The 15659-nt window shown below is 52.8% G+C and overlaps 1 protein-coding gene across 1 annotated transcript in view; it reads right to left on the bottom strand.

Moving 5' to 3' along the window:
• Positions 1-1028: 1028 nt before the first annotated feature.
• Positions 1029-15659, bottom strand: part of PAX5 (paired box 5) — a 169110-nt gene continuing 154479 nt past the window's right edge. The window contains exons 9-10 of the mRNA XM_063081683.1: positions 7976-8062; positions 1029-1105 (exon numbers count right to left, since the gene is read on the bottom strand). Coding sequence (XP_062937753.1) covers positions 1029-1105; positions 7976-8062 — 164 coding nt within the window. The remainder of the gene's footprint in view (positions 1106-7975; positions 8063-15659) is intronic.

Raw genomic sequence — 15659 nt, 5'->3', positions numbered from 1 at the left:
GAGTGGGTGAAGTGGCAGGTGTCCAAAGTGAATTGAGTCCAAGCATGCCTAAGAAAACACATTCCAGCTCAGTTCAGTGGTTCCAGGGGCTGAGGGAGTTGGGAGAGCCTCAGGCCCCTCCTTGGCTTGGATCAGATAATCTCCCGCCTTCCATCCAGCCCTAACATTCAAAGTCCACAATGTAATCAACACCTTGGATGACATCTTACTTTAGAACAGTGGCTGAGGAATCACCCAGACATTTCTCTTTGAGTCCTTTGATCTGAAAAAGAGCTGCTCACATTGCATTGGCCCTAGGGAAATGGAGGCAGGAAGCCAGGGCATCTCCCCAAAGTGTCTCAGAGGAGGAGTCTCAGGGGGAGCTTGCAGCACAACCAGCCCGATGAGACTCCAAGTCAAGACATTAAAGAAGTAGAGTTGGCAGAAGGCTAGGGCCCCAAGGTGGGCATCTCAAGCACAGCTCCAAGCCCATCCAGCAGGGGGAATCCAGGGCAGAGTGGACACTGGCACACAGGTCTAAGACGTCCCTTGACGTGCCATGAGTGTGGGATGCATACTGGAGGGGCAGGCAGTCTGCTCAGTAGGACCCTCAGGCCCACAAAAAAGCAAGAAGGTATTTACATGGGTGCTGTTGAAGCAATAAGAGCAAGCTCTCCTTCCTAGGCCTGGGGTGGTTATGATAGACAGATGGTCAGACAGCTGGGGGACTGGTAGGCTGGGCTGGGCTGCAGTTGTCTGCAGAGTGGTCGGTTGGTTTGCAGAGACCCAGCTGCCGTAGGAAGAAGCTCAGTGATTGACTCTGAGAAATGGACAAGTGTCCTGAAGTCCAGCTGCCCTACCATAGAATCCCAGAGCCCCTGGCAGGAAAGGGGGAGGGAAGGAGTTTCAGGTGAGTCAGCGGGGGGAGGGGGGTTGTTGCTAGAGGATGGTCTCATTGGACCCCTCTGGCTATCTTCGGAGGGGGCTGGGAGGCTGTTACCCTCAATGATATGTGTCATAAGTGCTTGGCGGCTGCCTGGCTCCGAGGGTCAGTGGCGGTCATAGGCAGTGGCGGCTGCAGGTGGGGCAGCTCCTCGTGCAGCAGCGCTGTAATAGTACGGGGAGCCTGGAAGAGACGTGAGAGGGTGCTGAAGTAGGATCTGAGGTCCCCTTTGCACCAGTCTCCCCCCCCCCCACTGTCCCTTCCTCCCTCTCCCCCAGTCCAGGCCATCGTCATCTCTCACCAACATCTCTGACCTGGTCTGTTCCCCAAACTGCAAGTCTGAACAGGGCCACTACCTGCTCACAAGATTTCAAAGCTCCTTGCCAGCTAGAACTGGGGTGGGCAGACTGGGGCCCTCGAGTCCAATGCTCCCAGCTGCCTGTTTTAGTAAATAACATTTTACTGGAATGCAGCCTTGCCCATTTGTTTATGTACTGTTGATAGCTGCTTTCCTGCTACTATAGTATAGTTAAGTAGTTGCAACAGAGACCCAATAGCCCGAAAAGCCTAAAATATTCACTATCTGGCCCTAAACAGAAAAGTTTGCCAGCCCCTGACCTAGAAGATGAAAAGCATTCACTTCATTTGGCTTGTGGTGCTTTGTGATGTAAGACTATGCCCGGCCAGTTTGTTTGGATTTACTTCCCACAACAACTGCTCTTCCTGCCAACACTCACATACCACACTCAAGCTAATCCGAACCCTTTGTGGCTTCCTAAATACACCATAATGCTAACAGCAACTACCACTGGTGGAGCATTTCCCCTGGGCCTGACACTGCCATGTCCTTTCCCTGTATGATCTCATTTAAACCTGTGGGGTAGGTGCAGATAAGCCCACTTGATCGTCCTCTCATGCCTCTGTGCTTTTCCCACGCTGGCCTGTGTCCTCATCCCTGTTTCTGCCTGTTAAACTTCTATGCCTCCTTCAAGTCCCAGAACCCCCATTTCCTCCTCTGGGAAGCCCCCTGCCCTGAGCTCCCATTCTTCTGTAGGCTGGACCACATGCTACGATCACTTCTTTCTGCGCTTCCCCTATCCCTGGACGGAGAGCCCCACAAAGGCAGGGTCTGGATTCTGCTCTTCTTGGTGTCTGTCTCCAGTTCCCAGCCTGGATCCAGGCAGGTGGGATGTGCTCAGCTGGGTTAGTTGTGTGAATAAACAACAGTGCTGAGTGAGCAAACAGTAGTGGAGATCCCCTCCCCATGCATTCATTCATTCACTAACTCATTTTCTGGCCCTGCTGGGCATAGGGAAGGGCAATAAAGGGGCAAACATCAGCCTGACACAGGCTAATGTCCAGGATCAGGAAGGGGATCCAAGCTCTGGGGAGTGCAAGATTGGTCTGGCAAATCAGCTTCCTAGAGGAAGTGGGGTTGGGCTGGGCTTGGAGGATGTGGGGAGACAGGGGTGTGTGCGTGTATATGTGGGAAAAAGGCAGGGTGCCTTTCCCTGTGACCCAGGACCGAGCTGATGTGAGAGCCCTGGTGCTGATGCTGGGTTTCTCCCACTGCCCAGGCTGCTTTCTTTGACTACACCCTTTGGATGAGGTGTCCAGGAGCCCTAAGTGTGTAAGCCCTTCCCCAGGGATGAGGGAGCAGATTCTTAGAACCACAGAGGTTAGAGCTGCTAGGCCAATCTCTTCCTTTACAGGTGAGGAAATTGAGGTTCAACAAACCAAAGTCATGTGCCCAAAGCCACAGAGCCTCCCAGTGCCAGAGCCCAGCCAGAACGTAGGTTGTCTGCCCCCGCTCAGGACTTTCCACCACATCGTTCACAGCCTACACAGCTGACACTAGAGGGGCACGTTTACGTGAGTAGGCAGCAGCTGGGGTCCTGTCAGCCATCGTAGACCACATGTCTGCTGGGGTGGGACTAGCAAGTTTCTTAATCCCACAGGTGAAGTGACTCATTTATTCTGAAATTTCGCCCCAGTCCAGACCTATCCTGGCAATTCTCCCAAATACCATAACTGGGGACTGAGACTCAAGTTTGCATAAAGGCTCTGCCACTTCTTGGCCATGAGGCCTTGAATAAGTGACTTCACCTCCTGAACCTCAATTTTCTTATCTGTAAAAGGGGATCCCAGTGGGGCTACTATGAGGACACCATGAGATAAAGACGTGAAAGTGATGTGCGAATGGTCACTTTCCTAAGCACTTCATGTTCATTAACTATCTTAATTTTCACATCAGTCCTATCAGGAAGGAACTATTATTGCCCCCATTTTACAGATGAGGACAGTTGAGGCACAGCAAGGTTAAGTAACTTGCCCAAGGTCATACAGCTAGGATGTAATCAAGAGGCTGGGACTGGGGGGGCACTTTAGCCTGTGCCTCCTCCCCTCCAAACTCAGCCCTGATTAGCAGACACAGTACTCCACCCCCTATCCACCCCCTAACTCAGGAAGGCAGGATGGCCTCAGGCAGCAGTGACAGTGGTAGAGCCATCACTGTGCTGCTCCGGGAGGTATGGAAACCAGCCCTGTGCCTACATGTTTCCAGAGCAGATTTTTCTGCTCCTCCTCTGTCACCTCCCCACCCAGAGCCCAGACTCAGAGACACTTGACAGCCTTCCTCTGCTCTCTCTTCTGTGGGATGGGAAGAGCATCAGGACAGCTGCGGTGCCACGAAGCCTCTGCAGTGCCAGCCCTGCATCCTGCTTGCAGACTGGCCCAGAGGAGAGGGGATTTGGCGTGGCACAAGAGCAGGAAAATTGCAGCGGCTGCCCCCACAAACGAGCCCTAAGGAACAGGAAATGGAAGCAAAGAAGATCCCTGGCTTGGCCCTCCAAGACTCCCACCTGGCCCCCTCTCACCGTGGGCTCTGACTCAGTCTGCTCCCAAAACCTAGTCTCCCGGTCAGACCATCCAGGGCCTCCGCATGAGAGTTTGGATTACTGTGAAAAATGAAACCATCCCCTCACAAAGCACTCTGCCTTCCTGGTGCCATTACACTTCCATCTAGAATAAACTTGTCCTTTCTTCTGTCATTTTTCCTCTCTAATTCACATTATCATCAATTTACTTCTTGACACAAGTCATTCCGGCTCTGCTCCCTCTCTAATCCCTTTACCGCAGCCACACAGGCGCTCCCATTCTAATCCTAATTGACCAAAGCAGCCCTTTCTTCCCACCAGCCCCGCCTGCCTGCTTCTGCTGTCCCCTCAGCCTGGGGGCCCGAGGGGATGCTGCACGTGGCGAGGGACATTCTCCCTGGAAGACAGCATGCAGTGAGTCCTTTTGCTTCACTCCATGCCATTGCTGATCCTCACGTTGTCCGTGTTTCTGCAAAGGAGCCTTCATACAGGCCAGCGGAGGTGTCAGCAGCGCACGTGAGGGCGTGTGCGAGGGGAGGAGGGGTGTGAGGGTGTGAGCATGTGTGCGTGTGTGTGCAGGGCTTCACCTGTTCCTAGTTACAGCTCTGCGGACCTTGCGGGAGCACTGAGGAGCCTCCCGATGGGTTTCCACCCCCCTGGCACCTCCCCAGATAGCAGAAATAAGCAGTCTAGGTTTCGCTGCTATGGAGTCAGGCAGGCTGGTAGACATGAACGGGCCTGGAGCTACTTGCGAGGCTATGGTGGGGTGAGCCGCGCTTCTCGCTCATCTTTAGGAAAGTGGGCCCACTGCTTTCTGGGGGTCATGCAACCTCAACAGAACACTGCATTCAGCTCCTACTTGATTGAGGCTGCCACGGTGACTGTCCTCATTTTACAACTGAGTGCCAGACGGGTTGATGACCTGACTAGGATTCCCCGGGTTATAGACTTGGGCAGCACAGTGGCCATTTCTCATGTCTGCAGCTGCCCGACATCCTTTCTACTCGTTTCTTGTGGTATGAGGCCTGCCTCTTTGAGCTGGCAGTCAGAGCTCACTCTCCCAGCTTCCCTTGCTATTAAGGCACAGGGGGTTCTGCCAATTAGACTATCTTGCATATGATCTTGATTGGGAAGGTGGCAACTAGAGGAAGTGGGCTGGGGGACTCCATCTGTTGGAAGTGAGTGGCAGAGGCATGCAGCTTTGGGTGGTGGCATGGCAGAGCCTCTGATGCCCAGTCTCATGCACTTGGGTAAAGCTGCAGGGTGAAGCGAGCTGCAGGGGGGCGTCAACTGGCAGCAGCAGGCGTGTCAACTTGAGCAGCCCAGCGGTGTGACTGTGTGCTGTTCCTGACCATATGTCCCGTGCTACCCCTTTGGATCCTCCTGGACATCCTGGGAGCCCCTAATATCCCTTAATAAATTTGTTCTCTCCTTAAACCAGCCAGAGTGGATTCTGTCATTTGCAACTTAAAGTCTGACAGATACATACAGTAATCTGGTTTTCAAAAACATACCAGAGTTGTTCTCATCACTCAAGGTTTGAGTACTGAGGACTCTCAAGGCCTGCTTCTATGGAGATGAGGCCTCTTTTCCTTGCTGTAGAAATTAGTCTGGGAGAGTAAGAGTATCACATCACATACTGATTATGAAAATAGGCTCTGGAGTCAGGGTGACCTGAATTGGAGTCTTTGTTCTGTCACATGCATGCTATGTGACCTTGGGTGAATGTATTAACCTTTCTGAGCCTCAGTCTCCTCATCTGTATAATAGGGATAATAACATGTGCTCCATAGGGTTGTTGAAAGGATAAAATAAGATAACCCATGTGAAGGGTTTTGCCCAGTGCCTGGTACAATCAGCAAGTGCCCATTTAGATGATGGGAGTTTTGATTCTTCTTTCTCCTTTCCACCCTGTCTCTGGCCCCCCCTAAACACATTGAGCACCTCCCAGCACAGACACACCAGCCTGAGGCTCCCTCACCCCCAGCCTGTGAGCTCCCCGGGACAGAGTCTGCATCTTTTCTACACCAGGTACACAGTCCAAGCCTAACGACTAGGGATGTGAACTGGATTTTACTCCAGCTTGAGCAGCAAAAGCCTCAGATGCAGTCTAGTCCCCCTTCCCCTGCCCATCCCATTGGACACCTGGCTGCCCACACAATCAGGCCCAAACTTCTCAGCTTGGCATTCAAGGTCCCCCATCTGTGCACATTCCATGGACCGCCCCTCCTCCTACCCCGTCCCTTTGCCACACCTGCATGAACAGTTTCTTCTCCACTTCTCTGACTCTTGAATTCCCAGGCAAATACATGAGGGCCACTGCCAACTTATAGGACACCTTGTGAAAACTAGAAAAATGTAACCCTTCTGGGCAGGTGTAGCCCTGTGCCAGAGCTCAGGGCTTTGTGTCATGCACAGGCTGTATTTCAGCCCCCACTTGTCCCCTTGGGCAGTGCACAGTCATATATGGCAGCCTTGGGCCAACATGGTCTCCTTGGGGTCACATCTGCATCAGAAGGAACCATACCCACAGGCTGATGCCCAGGCCTCCTTTGTGCCATGCCACCTGCGGATCTCCTAGCAGCAATGGGAGCAGGGCTCTGTTTGAGGCAGACTCTGGGGAGAAAATCCCAGGCTCAGGTCTCAAGACCCATCTCCCTACCCGGCCTCTGCTGAGACACTGGTTCAGGGAGACCACGGTCGGCCCCTACTGTTTCCTGAGAATGAAAGCTGTGCCAACTCAGAGAGTCTGTTTAAGAAAAATCATCAGGAGACCCTGGTTAAATCTTAGAAGTGATTTTGACAAAACCCCCCCAAAAAAGTATGGGAAGAGATCAATCCCCAGATTCAGCCCCTCCAGGAGACCACAGATAATAAGAGGCTAGTAGTCTTCCGCAGGGCTTGGAATTTCCTTCACACGGGGACCTGGAGCACTAATCGGCATTGTTCCTTGTTTCATCCACAAGTTATACACGACACACCAAAATGCTTTGGGCAGCCCAAGGTCCCAAGTGCATGGAATGGTGGTAGCAAGAGAGAGGTGGTGTCCGTGTTGGGTATCTGTCCTAATCACCAAACCAGTTTAGGAAGGAGTCAAAGCCGAGACTTCATGGCCTCCTTCACAGACCCATGGTTTGGCAACTTGAGTTTGAAGACACCAGGTTATTGCTTTTCTGATGAAGTCTGTTTTTCAGTCCTAAAATAATTAAAGATCCGGGGAATTAACAAGCTCTCTGTTAAGGAGGACTTGCTAAGCTGGACAGATGAACCTGGGAGGTCTCAGAGGGCCCTTCCCTATCTGATCTTTTGCTGCTCCAGGTGGAAAATTCTTAGCTGACTGCTGGGGGAGGGCTCAGTGTTGCTGCCTGCAGGCTGTTTAGCTGGCTCTACCCCCAGGTGATGAGTGAAATCTGTGAGCCCTGGGCCTCTGCTTCATGTTCCAGAACCTTTTGCTACAGATGGCACTCACTAGCTGGTTTCATGTAAGTTCATTTCAACAAAGCAAAAGGCTCTTCTCGGCCTTTTGAGGACTGACTTAGTTCTGCTTGGGCTTTGGAGTGGCCCAAATATCTTGACGATATTCACAGGTCAGACTGGCCCCAGCCATGGATAATCTACCAATCTGAGGCTTGGGCACGGGTTAGGCACTGGCTGAACCCTGAATGGCATGCCTTGGCAGCCTTCAGTCACAGGGCAACCAGTTTCCAATGGAGCTGGCTTTGATGATGTCCATGACAGACATCACTAATCAATTACTGGGCCCCAGAGTACTTGTCAAGACAGCTCTCCATGCAGACACTCTCAATCAACCCAAGTTGGCCTCTCTGCTTCCTCTTATTTAGAGTGTTCTTGCCTGAATATTTAATATTTCTAAGAAATGCAAGTTACTCAAGGGCAGGCACTTTACCTGCCTCTTCTTTCTCCCTCAGTGCCCTTTTTTTCTCTGTTCCCTTCTGTGCCATTTTCCCTGATCCACCAAAACATCTGGGGGAGGGATGAGGGTACGAGCAGGGCTGAAGTAGTGTTTACTGCCCTTAGGCCCCCATGGCTACTTCCATAGTCCATGTGTCTGGGCAAGTTGCCTACCCCACCCCAGTGCCCAGACTCAGGATCCAGTGAGAGGGCCCAGATGGGACATCCAATGGCCCAGGGCCCAGAAGGGCTCTCCAGTACTCACCAAGCAGCCCCGGATTGGGGAACCTCCAGGAATCGTTGTATGAGGAATACTGAGGGTGGCTGTAGGGACTCCCAGAAAACTCACTTCCTGCATGTGATGGATGGAGAGAGAAACAGGAACCAAATGTCAAATCAAATTTGGAAAAGGCCCTGGGTCCCAGCCCACCTGAGTGCCAATGGCATCTGCCTCTTATATGAGCTTCAGGTACTTTTTGTAATCAATAAAGGCAAGTCAGGTCCATGCCCTTAAGTGGACAGTTGTCATCATCATTGTCTGTATTTCTCCAATACTTTTCATCAGTGGGAGTGATCACCAGCCTCTCACAAGGATACATGGAACTACCATGGGCCAGGTGTTCTCTGGTGCCAGTGGCACATTATACAGTGAGGAGACTGATGCCCAGGGTCTCTTACAAAATGGCCTGCACATACCAAAACAAGTCCACAGCCCCAGGCTACTTGGTTCTCATCCCTGACTGAGGCTGCTTCAGGACCCCAGTGGCTGTTCCACTCCCCACATGCTGCTGAGAGCCTCTGGACAGAGAAGCCAAAAGTAACTTCGGCTCTAGTCCAGCCCTCTGCACTATGAATTCAGGGGTGGTTGCTCCTAGAACCTCAGTCCAGTTGGGGAGATGAGACATAAACCCAGGCCCACTGCCTGAAAGAGGCAGATGGCACTTTGCTGAAATGAAGGGACAAGCCAAAGGGCTGGGGGAACACAGAATAGGGAGTGGGCTGGGGTCTTCTGGGCACTGGGGAAGGGGCAGATGGTGGAGGCTCTGAGCATGCTCAAGGCAGGGACAGTGAGGTGTGCCAGGGTGGGGACAGCATTGGGTATCGGGGGGGGCATGGTGGGACCTGGGGCCCAGCTGCCCATGGAGCTGTAATGCTTGCCAGTCCCAGGAGAGCTTTTTTACCACTGGCCAGATCACAGGGAGGGAAGTTTACAAGTCTGTCCTTCGCAACCTTGCTGCCTTGGCCTTGCTGCTGGAGGGCCTTCCTGTCTCCACCCTGTGGCTGTGGGCCCCCAAAGGGTAGGCTTTGGCCCTGCCTCATTGCTGGGTCACTCAGTGCCTGGAAGAGGATGTGCCCAGCAGAGGTCCTGGAGTGCCACATGGAAAGCTGGCTGCTGAGTGGCTTAAGCCACTGGGTACAGAGCACGTGGGCCTTTTCTCCCAGAGGTGATGGGAGTTGCACAGCCCTGTGAGACCACCTGCAGCCCAAGCATGCCTCTGCGACTCCCCCCAGGGATGCCTACAAAGGGGCAAAGGGCAAGAGCTGGAGGGACCAGCCAGAACTCAGGACTGGGAGAAATGCTCTCTCCCTTTGTGGCCTCAACTCAAATGTGGGGCCTGTGGGACTCGGCCAGATGGGCAGGAATAATGAGACATGACTGAGGGGCCACCCACTCCCACTTCCAGGGCTTGGCTGGCCTCTTCCCCACCTCCACAGGCAGTCATAGGCAGAGCGAGTCCACACACACACACACACACACACACACACACACTCAGAGGCACTCCTCCTCGGGCCTCTCTGGGGGCCACTCCCAGCCTGACAGGCTGAGCCTTCCAATTCTCTGTTTTTTATGCCTCAGTGGTCAGGGTGTCAGGTTCAGGCATACGGAGGGAGAGCATGGTGACAGTGCTGGGCTGCAGCAGCCTAGCCTCGGCATATCCATCAGCGCCACGGTGCCACCTCCTCCTCCTCAGGGCCAGGGTGGGGGAGCAGGGAGACGGAGCAGCCTGGAGAAGGGGACAACTGCCCTCCCCTCTGGGCTCTGGGTGCCCGCGGAGCTGTCCCATCAGAGGCACTTCCTGACAGCGTTGCGCCTGGGCCCACGGCATTGGCCTACTGTGGCAAAGGCTATCTCTGTATCTCCATTTAGCAGCACTGCTCCCCCCGCCAGGCCCAGCTCCAAGTCCACCTCTTCCAGGAAGCCTCCCTGATCTCCAGCTCCTGAAAGTGCAAGTCACAGGTCCATTTGACTGGAGCTAATTAGTTAATGGTATACACATTATCCATTTCCAAATGGGCACTGGCTCTTGGAGGCTTGTAAAGGGCCATAAACAGCTCCCAACTCCTTTAGAGGACATACCTAAGTCAGTGTCACTCACCATTCTCAACCTCGTCCCCACCTGCCTGGCTCCACAGTACCATGTATAGAAGTACTCAGATATCTCTTCATCTGGGAAGCCCCTCTGCTGCCCCTCCTCAGGTGGACCTAGTCTCCTGCATCATTCCACAGTACCAGGTTTTCCCTACCCTGCCCTGCATGGCAGTCCCCTGTTGCACGGGAGTGCTTGCCCCTACAGGTCCATCTGATTCCTCTGCACCCATGTGCCACTCGCACCTCCCAGCTTAATGCCCCATCCACAGCAAACAGTGGGTGCTCGATAAGTCACTGGCTCGTCTGGTGCCCCCATAAACAAACGATGCTCTTTCACAGATGTCCACATGGCTGTCTCACCTCCTTCTAAGCTTTCTTCACCCTATTCTTCCCTGTGAAGTCTTCCCTGACCATCGCATGTAAAAAGGAAACTCTTTCCAGCCTGTCCCTCTTTCCTTCTTTACTTTTCCCCATAGGACTTGTCACAATCCAGCCTATCTGTCTGTCGGGCTCATCTTGTTAATTACCTGCCTCTCCCACTAGGATGTAAGCTCCATGGGGGCAGAGAGGTTTGTCTGTTCATGTCTCTACCCCGACCTCTAGTGCAGGGCCTGGCAAGAGCCTGTCACATCATCCTGCCCCTCAGTGGAGGAAATGAACCCACCAGGGACCTCCCTGCCTTGTGTGCTAGGAGTGGTGGTGTGGCGGGCACCCTTACAGGCACGGGCCCCACCCTGTCCCATGAGGTGCCCTGTGAGAGTGATGCACTCTGGTAAGGGGAGCTTGACCATCTCCAGGGCATGACGCTGACCCAGAGGCTAGTCCAGCCACCTGTCGAGGACTCTGGGATGGTGTCTGCTTATCTGGAGTGCCACATAAGAAGCTGGCTGAATGTAGGGAGCCCTGACCCTATGAGCTATGGGGAGGTCAGGTCCTCAATCATTAAGGAAGCTGCCTGTTTACAGACCTGGCCTAGCCAAGCCACAAAGCTGACTGGGAAGTAGCACATCGCCCAGGTGCAAGCCCATGTGCTACCACTGGACCCATGGGTCTCCGTCAGTTTGGCACAGAGGCAAGGAGCAAGGGCTCTGGAGCCAGACTGCATGGGTTCAAATCCTGGGCCTACCTCTTTCTAGCTCTATCATCTTCGGTAGGCTACTCAACCTCTCTGTGCCTCTGTTTCCTCCTCCGTAAAGTAGAAGCAATTAATAGGCTATTGTGTAGAGACCAAATGAACTGATATACAGAGTGCCTGGCACACAGTGAATACTCAGCAGTCACCAAGGCCTCCTTGCCATCTCATTTAACCCTCCGGACAATCCTGTGAAGCATTTTATATTCGAGAAAATGGAACTGCTGGAAGGTGGGGGTACTTGCCCCGGCCAGGAGACAACTCCAAGGCCAGGCTCCTGACTTCCAGCCCAGGACTCTCTTCTCTATATGACACTACGCTCCCACCCTGGGCCTCTTGTTTCCCCATTTTTAAAAGGACAGATCAAACCAAATGATGTCTAAACGCCCTGCTTGTCTGCTGAGCCTGACTGCACTCAGCAGCCACGGTGCTCCTAGCAGGGAGGGGGGACCCTCCTGGGTGCTCTGTAGGCCTCACCTGATCCTGGCTTCCCTTGGGTCTGGGGCCTCCAATCCTTTGCTTCATTCCCCCTGCTTAAGCTCATCACCATCACCACATCTGAGGAGCACTTGCCTTCTTTCCTGGAACCTCACAAGAGCAGCCCAGAGAAGGCCTGGGGATGCACTGGGGACACTTTCTGGGGTGGAAGGGAGCATGTGAGCAGGCCTTGAAGGATGGGTAGCACTTTGACAGCAGAGAAGGCAGGCATTCCAGGCACAAGCAAAGGTCTGGGGATGGGGCTCAGCAGAGTGTGACCCCTGAGTGGCCAGGTCTTCTGTGTGGTCCCAGCAGAGGCAGCCACAGAACAGAGTGGGCAAGGGAAGAGGAACATTATATTTTTCTGCCGTTAGGACTGGGATGTGGTGAAGGCTTCAGACCAGGGGGTGCCCAAATCTGGAGGACAGGCTGGAGGATGTGAGCCTGAGGTCAGGGAGACCTGCCAGATGACTGCTGCTACAGTTCAAGTGAGAGGGAACAGGGCCTGAGAGATGACATAGCTGCCATACCCACAGGCATAACATGATGATCTCAAGTGCAGGAATGGTATTCTCGGGGAAGAAAATGAAAGTCCCTGGTTCTGGCTTTTACTGGGGCCTCCAGAGGTGCAGCCAGCAGGCCCAGGACAAAGATCACACAACAAACACCTTTTCTAATGACTGTGCCCAGCACAAAGGACATCGTGGACCCCTTACCTCTTTCTACTAAATGATCCATGCTTTTAGCATCTCTCAAAAACACTAACCCCATAGACTGGGAAAGCTTTTCTTCTTATATTAATAGAAAAGCTCTGTGAGACCTGTTTGGGGTGCCAGCTAGTGCCTAGTTGGCTGTCACTCAGTGGGCGGTGAGACTGCCATCTGGGAGGCACACAGCACACAGTCCTTCCTCAGAGACAGCCCCCCAGTGCTGTCCAGAGTTGGTCACATGTAAACCCCTAAGATCTCTTTCAACAACAAAACATGAGCCATGTTCTTCTCCATCTTCAGCCCCCCAAGAGTGAGCAGTCCCGAGGAGAAAACAGAACCGGACCCAGAGCCTATGAGACCAGTTCTGAGTCCACACTGCAAGTCGGGCCCCAGATGGTACATGGGAGCAGCAAGCAGGGGATGGGCAGGAAGGGTGTGCACAGGGGGAGCACAGGCATTCCTGTGGCAGGGCCGAGAGTGGGCTCCGCATTTAGGCCCTCTGCTCACTAGCTGTGTGGCCTTGGGCAAGTGATTGAACCTCTCTGGGCAGAGTCCCCTCATCTTGAGTATGGGTCTAATAAAAGCACCTACAGCATAGGATTGGTGAGAGGTAAATGAGATTATGTTACTGGAAGGACAAAACTACCTTCTCCCCATGCCAAGGAGACTGGGGAAATTGGGGAGAGAAGGAAGATGAAAGAGCCTCCTCTAAAAACTGAATCAGGCCCTAAAAGTAATTTTATAGCTTTCACTGAGTTCTCAGATATGCACAAAGGAAGCCCAGAACTGGGTTTAGGGGTGTAGGGGAATTGTAGAAAAATATAACTTTAATATACGCAGTTTGCTTTTGTAAATGCTTGCTAAAAACATTTTAAATGAAGTAGCTTCTAAAGGGCCCCAGAGGTCAGGCGGGCCTGAGCACACTAAACATTCCAGGAAGGGAGTGACCCCCACCCGGTTCCAGGAACTGACTAGTTCCTTATCTAAAGGCCACCTGGCCAGACCCCAGGGAAGATAAACGATTGAGAAATGCGCTGTTCCTTATCGGGGTGCCAGCCAGCCTGCTAAAGCCTACCTGTAAATCTAAAGGCGCCACAGATAACCAGCAACTCATCCGGTCACAAAAGTCTATCCAGAAAAACTGCATAAAAAGTACTTGTGTTGTAAGCTCGTGGCCGTTTCTGTCCTGAAGACGGAGCGACCCCAGCATGCTGGAAGTAAAAAACCTCTTGCTTGATTGCAGCGATCTCTGTCTCCTGGTCTTTGCGAGATGAGCCTTCCCAACAAGTAAGATTCGCGCTTTCGGGCCAGTCTTACAGGGGTAGGGGTAAAGAAAGCTAAAGGGCTATGCGTCAGAAATGGAACAAATTGAACTGTGTGTGTGTGGGGGGTGTCTGTCATTGAGGGTGAGAAAGGAGGAGAAAAAAGAAGATGCACACGCCTCATGGTGGGTGGAAGAACGTTTGAGAAGTGGGCTGTCCCATGTCCCATCTTCAGTTGCCTGTGCTGGGAGCTTCACCCACCCCTGCCCATTTCCCATGCACTCAGTAAAGCCTGCATACTCTCCAATGCATTGTGTGACTGGGTTGGTGTTTTCTCCCCACTTGGAAATCAGAGGAAGCGGTTGAGTGCCATGTTGGTGGCCTGTGGGGTTGAGATGACAGAGCCCAAGAAGTCTGAGCCAGAGGTGAGCACGGAGAGTGATCCTCCACCTGAAAACATTGCAGAAATCTTGCAGAGGATGTTGGACTTTTCTACTGGGTGGCCAGTGAGGGTTGAATCGAACTTATCTTGATTTCAAGGGGCTGGGGGATGCCAGACAGCTGTCGGTATGCTTTGAACTAGTAAAGGAGTGGTGGAGCCAGAGGAGGCAACTGCCTGAGCAAAGGCAAGGAGGAGGGACCAGCAGGTGGTCCACGATGGGATTCCAGGGCACCAGGGACCGATCCCCCTTCTTCAGCTGCTGTCAACTGGGCTGAAAACAGAGGGCTGGTCCCCTTTCACGCCCATGACCAGGATCACACCCACGGTGTGCTCCATCCTCCACTCTTGCCCAGAGCTGCCCACCCTGGCAGAGAAGACAGAAAATAAACAGAACCAGGCTCCAGGCCAGGCTCTCCTGCTTACATGCTATGTGGCCTTGGGCTCTTGAGGCTCAGTTTTCTTGTCTGTAAAAGGGAAGGAAAATCCCTACTTCTGAAGCTTATAGAGAAGATCAAATGACTTCCTGGTTACAAAGGATCATTGCATGCTCCTCTGTGGGGAGGATTTGTTACCTTCTCTTCATGGATGGTAGAGAAAACAAACCCAGAAATTCTGCCCCCAAACAAGCCCTCTGATCCCAGCTCCTCCCCACACCTTTTTGATCCTGGGGTGGTGTGAAGAGGAAACCTGGGGACAAAAAGAAAAACAGAGCTGCAGAAAAGTCAAAACAGGAAGGAATCTGAGAGATCACTACACTCAACACATTTGTGTTACAGACTGGGAAAGTGAGGCCCAGAAAGAAGGGATTTGACAGAGGCCAGGCACACGGAGACCCACAGAGATAGAGAAGACAGAAAGGGAGGGCTGCTTAGCAATTGTCTGTATTTGGGCCCTTGGAGAAAAAATTATGAGGGTGGGATTAGAAACAGAGAAAGAACAGTTAGGGAGCATCCCCGAGGGCATGGTACTTCATGCACACAGTAACCCCTGCCCAGCACTTGTGACAGCCCAGAGCCCAGAACGCTGGGGCTGGGGCCCAAGGCACTTGGCTTCTCACAGCACATCTGAGGGACTGGCGATCACTCCCTCATTCCCACCCAACGCGAGCAGCTCACTTCTTCCTGCACTGATGGGAAATAAAATCGGCCCACCACCCTTCACACAGCAAATTTATCTTACATAGAACCTCACCAACCTGACCAGAGCTCATTAGGCCTGGGATGAACCTTAGAGATAACTTCCCTCAACCGTCCCATCCCTGGGGTCACACAGCCAGTCAGGGACAGGGTAGAGCCTGCCCCGGGGCTTCCACCATACCAGGGAATACCTCGCTGGGCTGGGCCAGCAGGGGACGAGGGAGTCCTCCTGTCAACGCCCTTCCCCAACCCCTGTTGTGTCTGGAAATTTTCAAACAGCAACGTTGAAAGAATTTTATAGTAAACACCTATGTGCCCACCACCTAATTATACCATCAATATCTTCTTATGCTTGCTTGTCATATCTCTCCATCCCTTTCATCCATCTTTTTTTTCTTTTCTTTTTTTTTTGCATTTCC

This window comes from Cynocephalus volans, chromosome 17 (genome assembly GCF_027409185.1).
Source record: "Cynocephalus volans isolate mCynVol1 chromosome 17, mCynVol1.pri, whole genome shotgun sequence".
NCBI lineage: Eukaryota > Metazoa > Chordata > Mammalia > Dermoptera > Cynocephalidae > Cynocephalus > Cynocephalus volans.
Note: the sequence above shows the minus strand (reverse complement) of the source record. Positions and strands in the feature narration are given on the sequence as shown.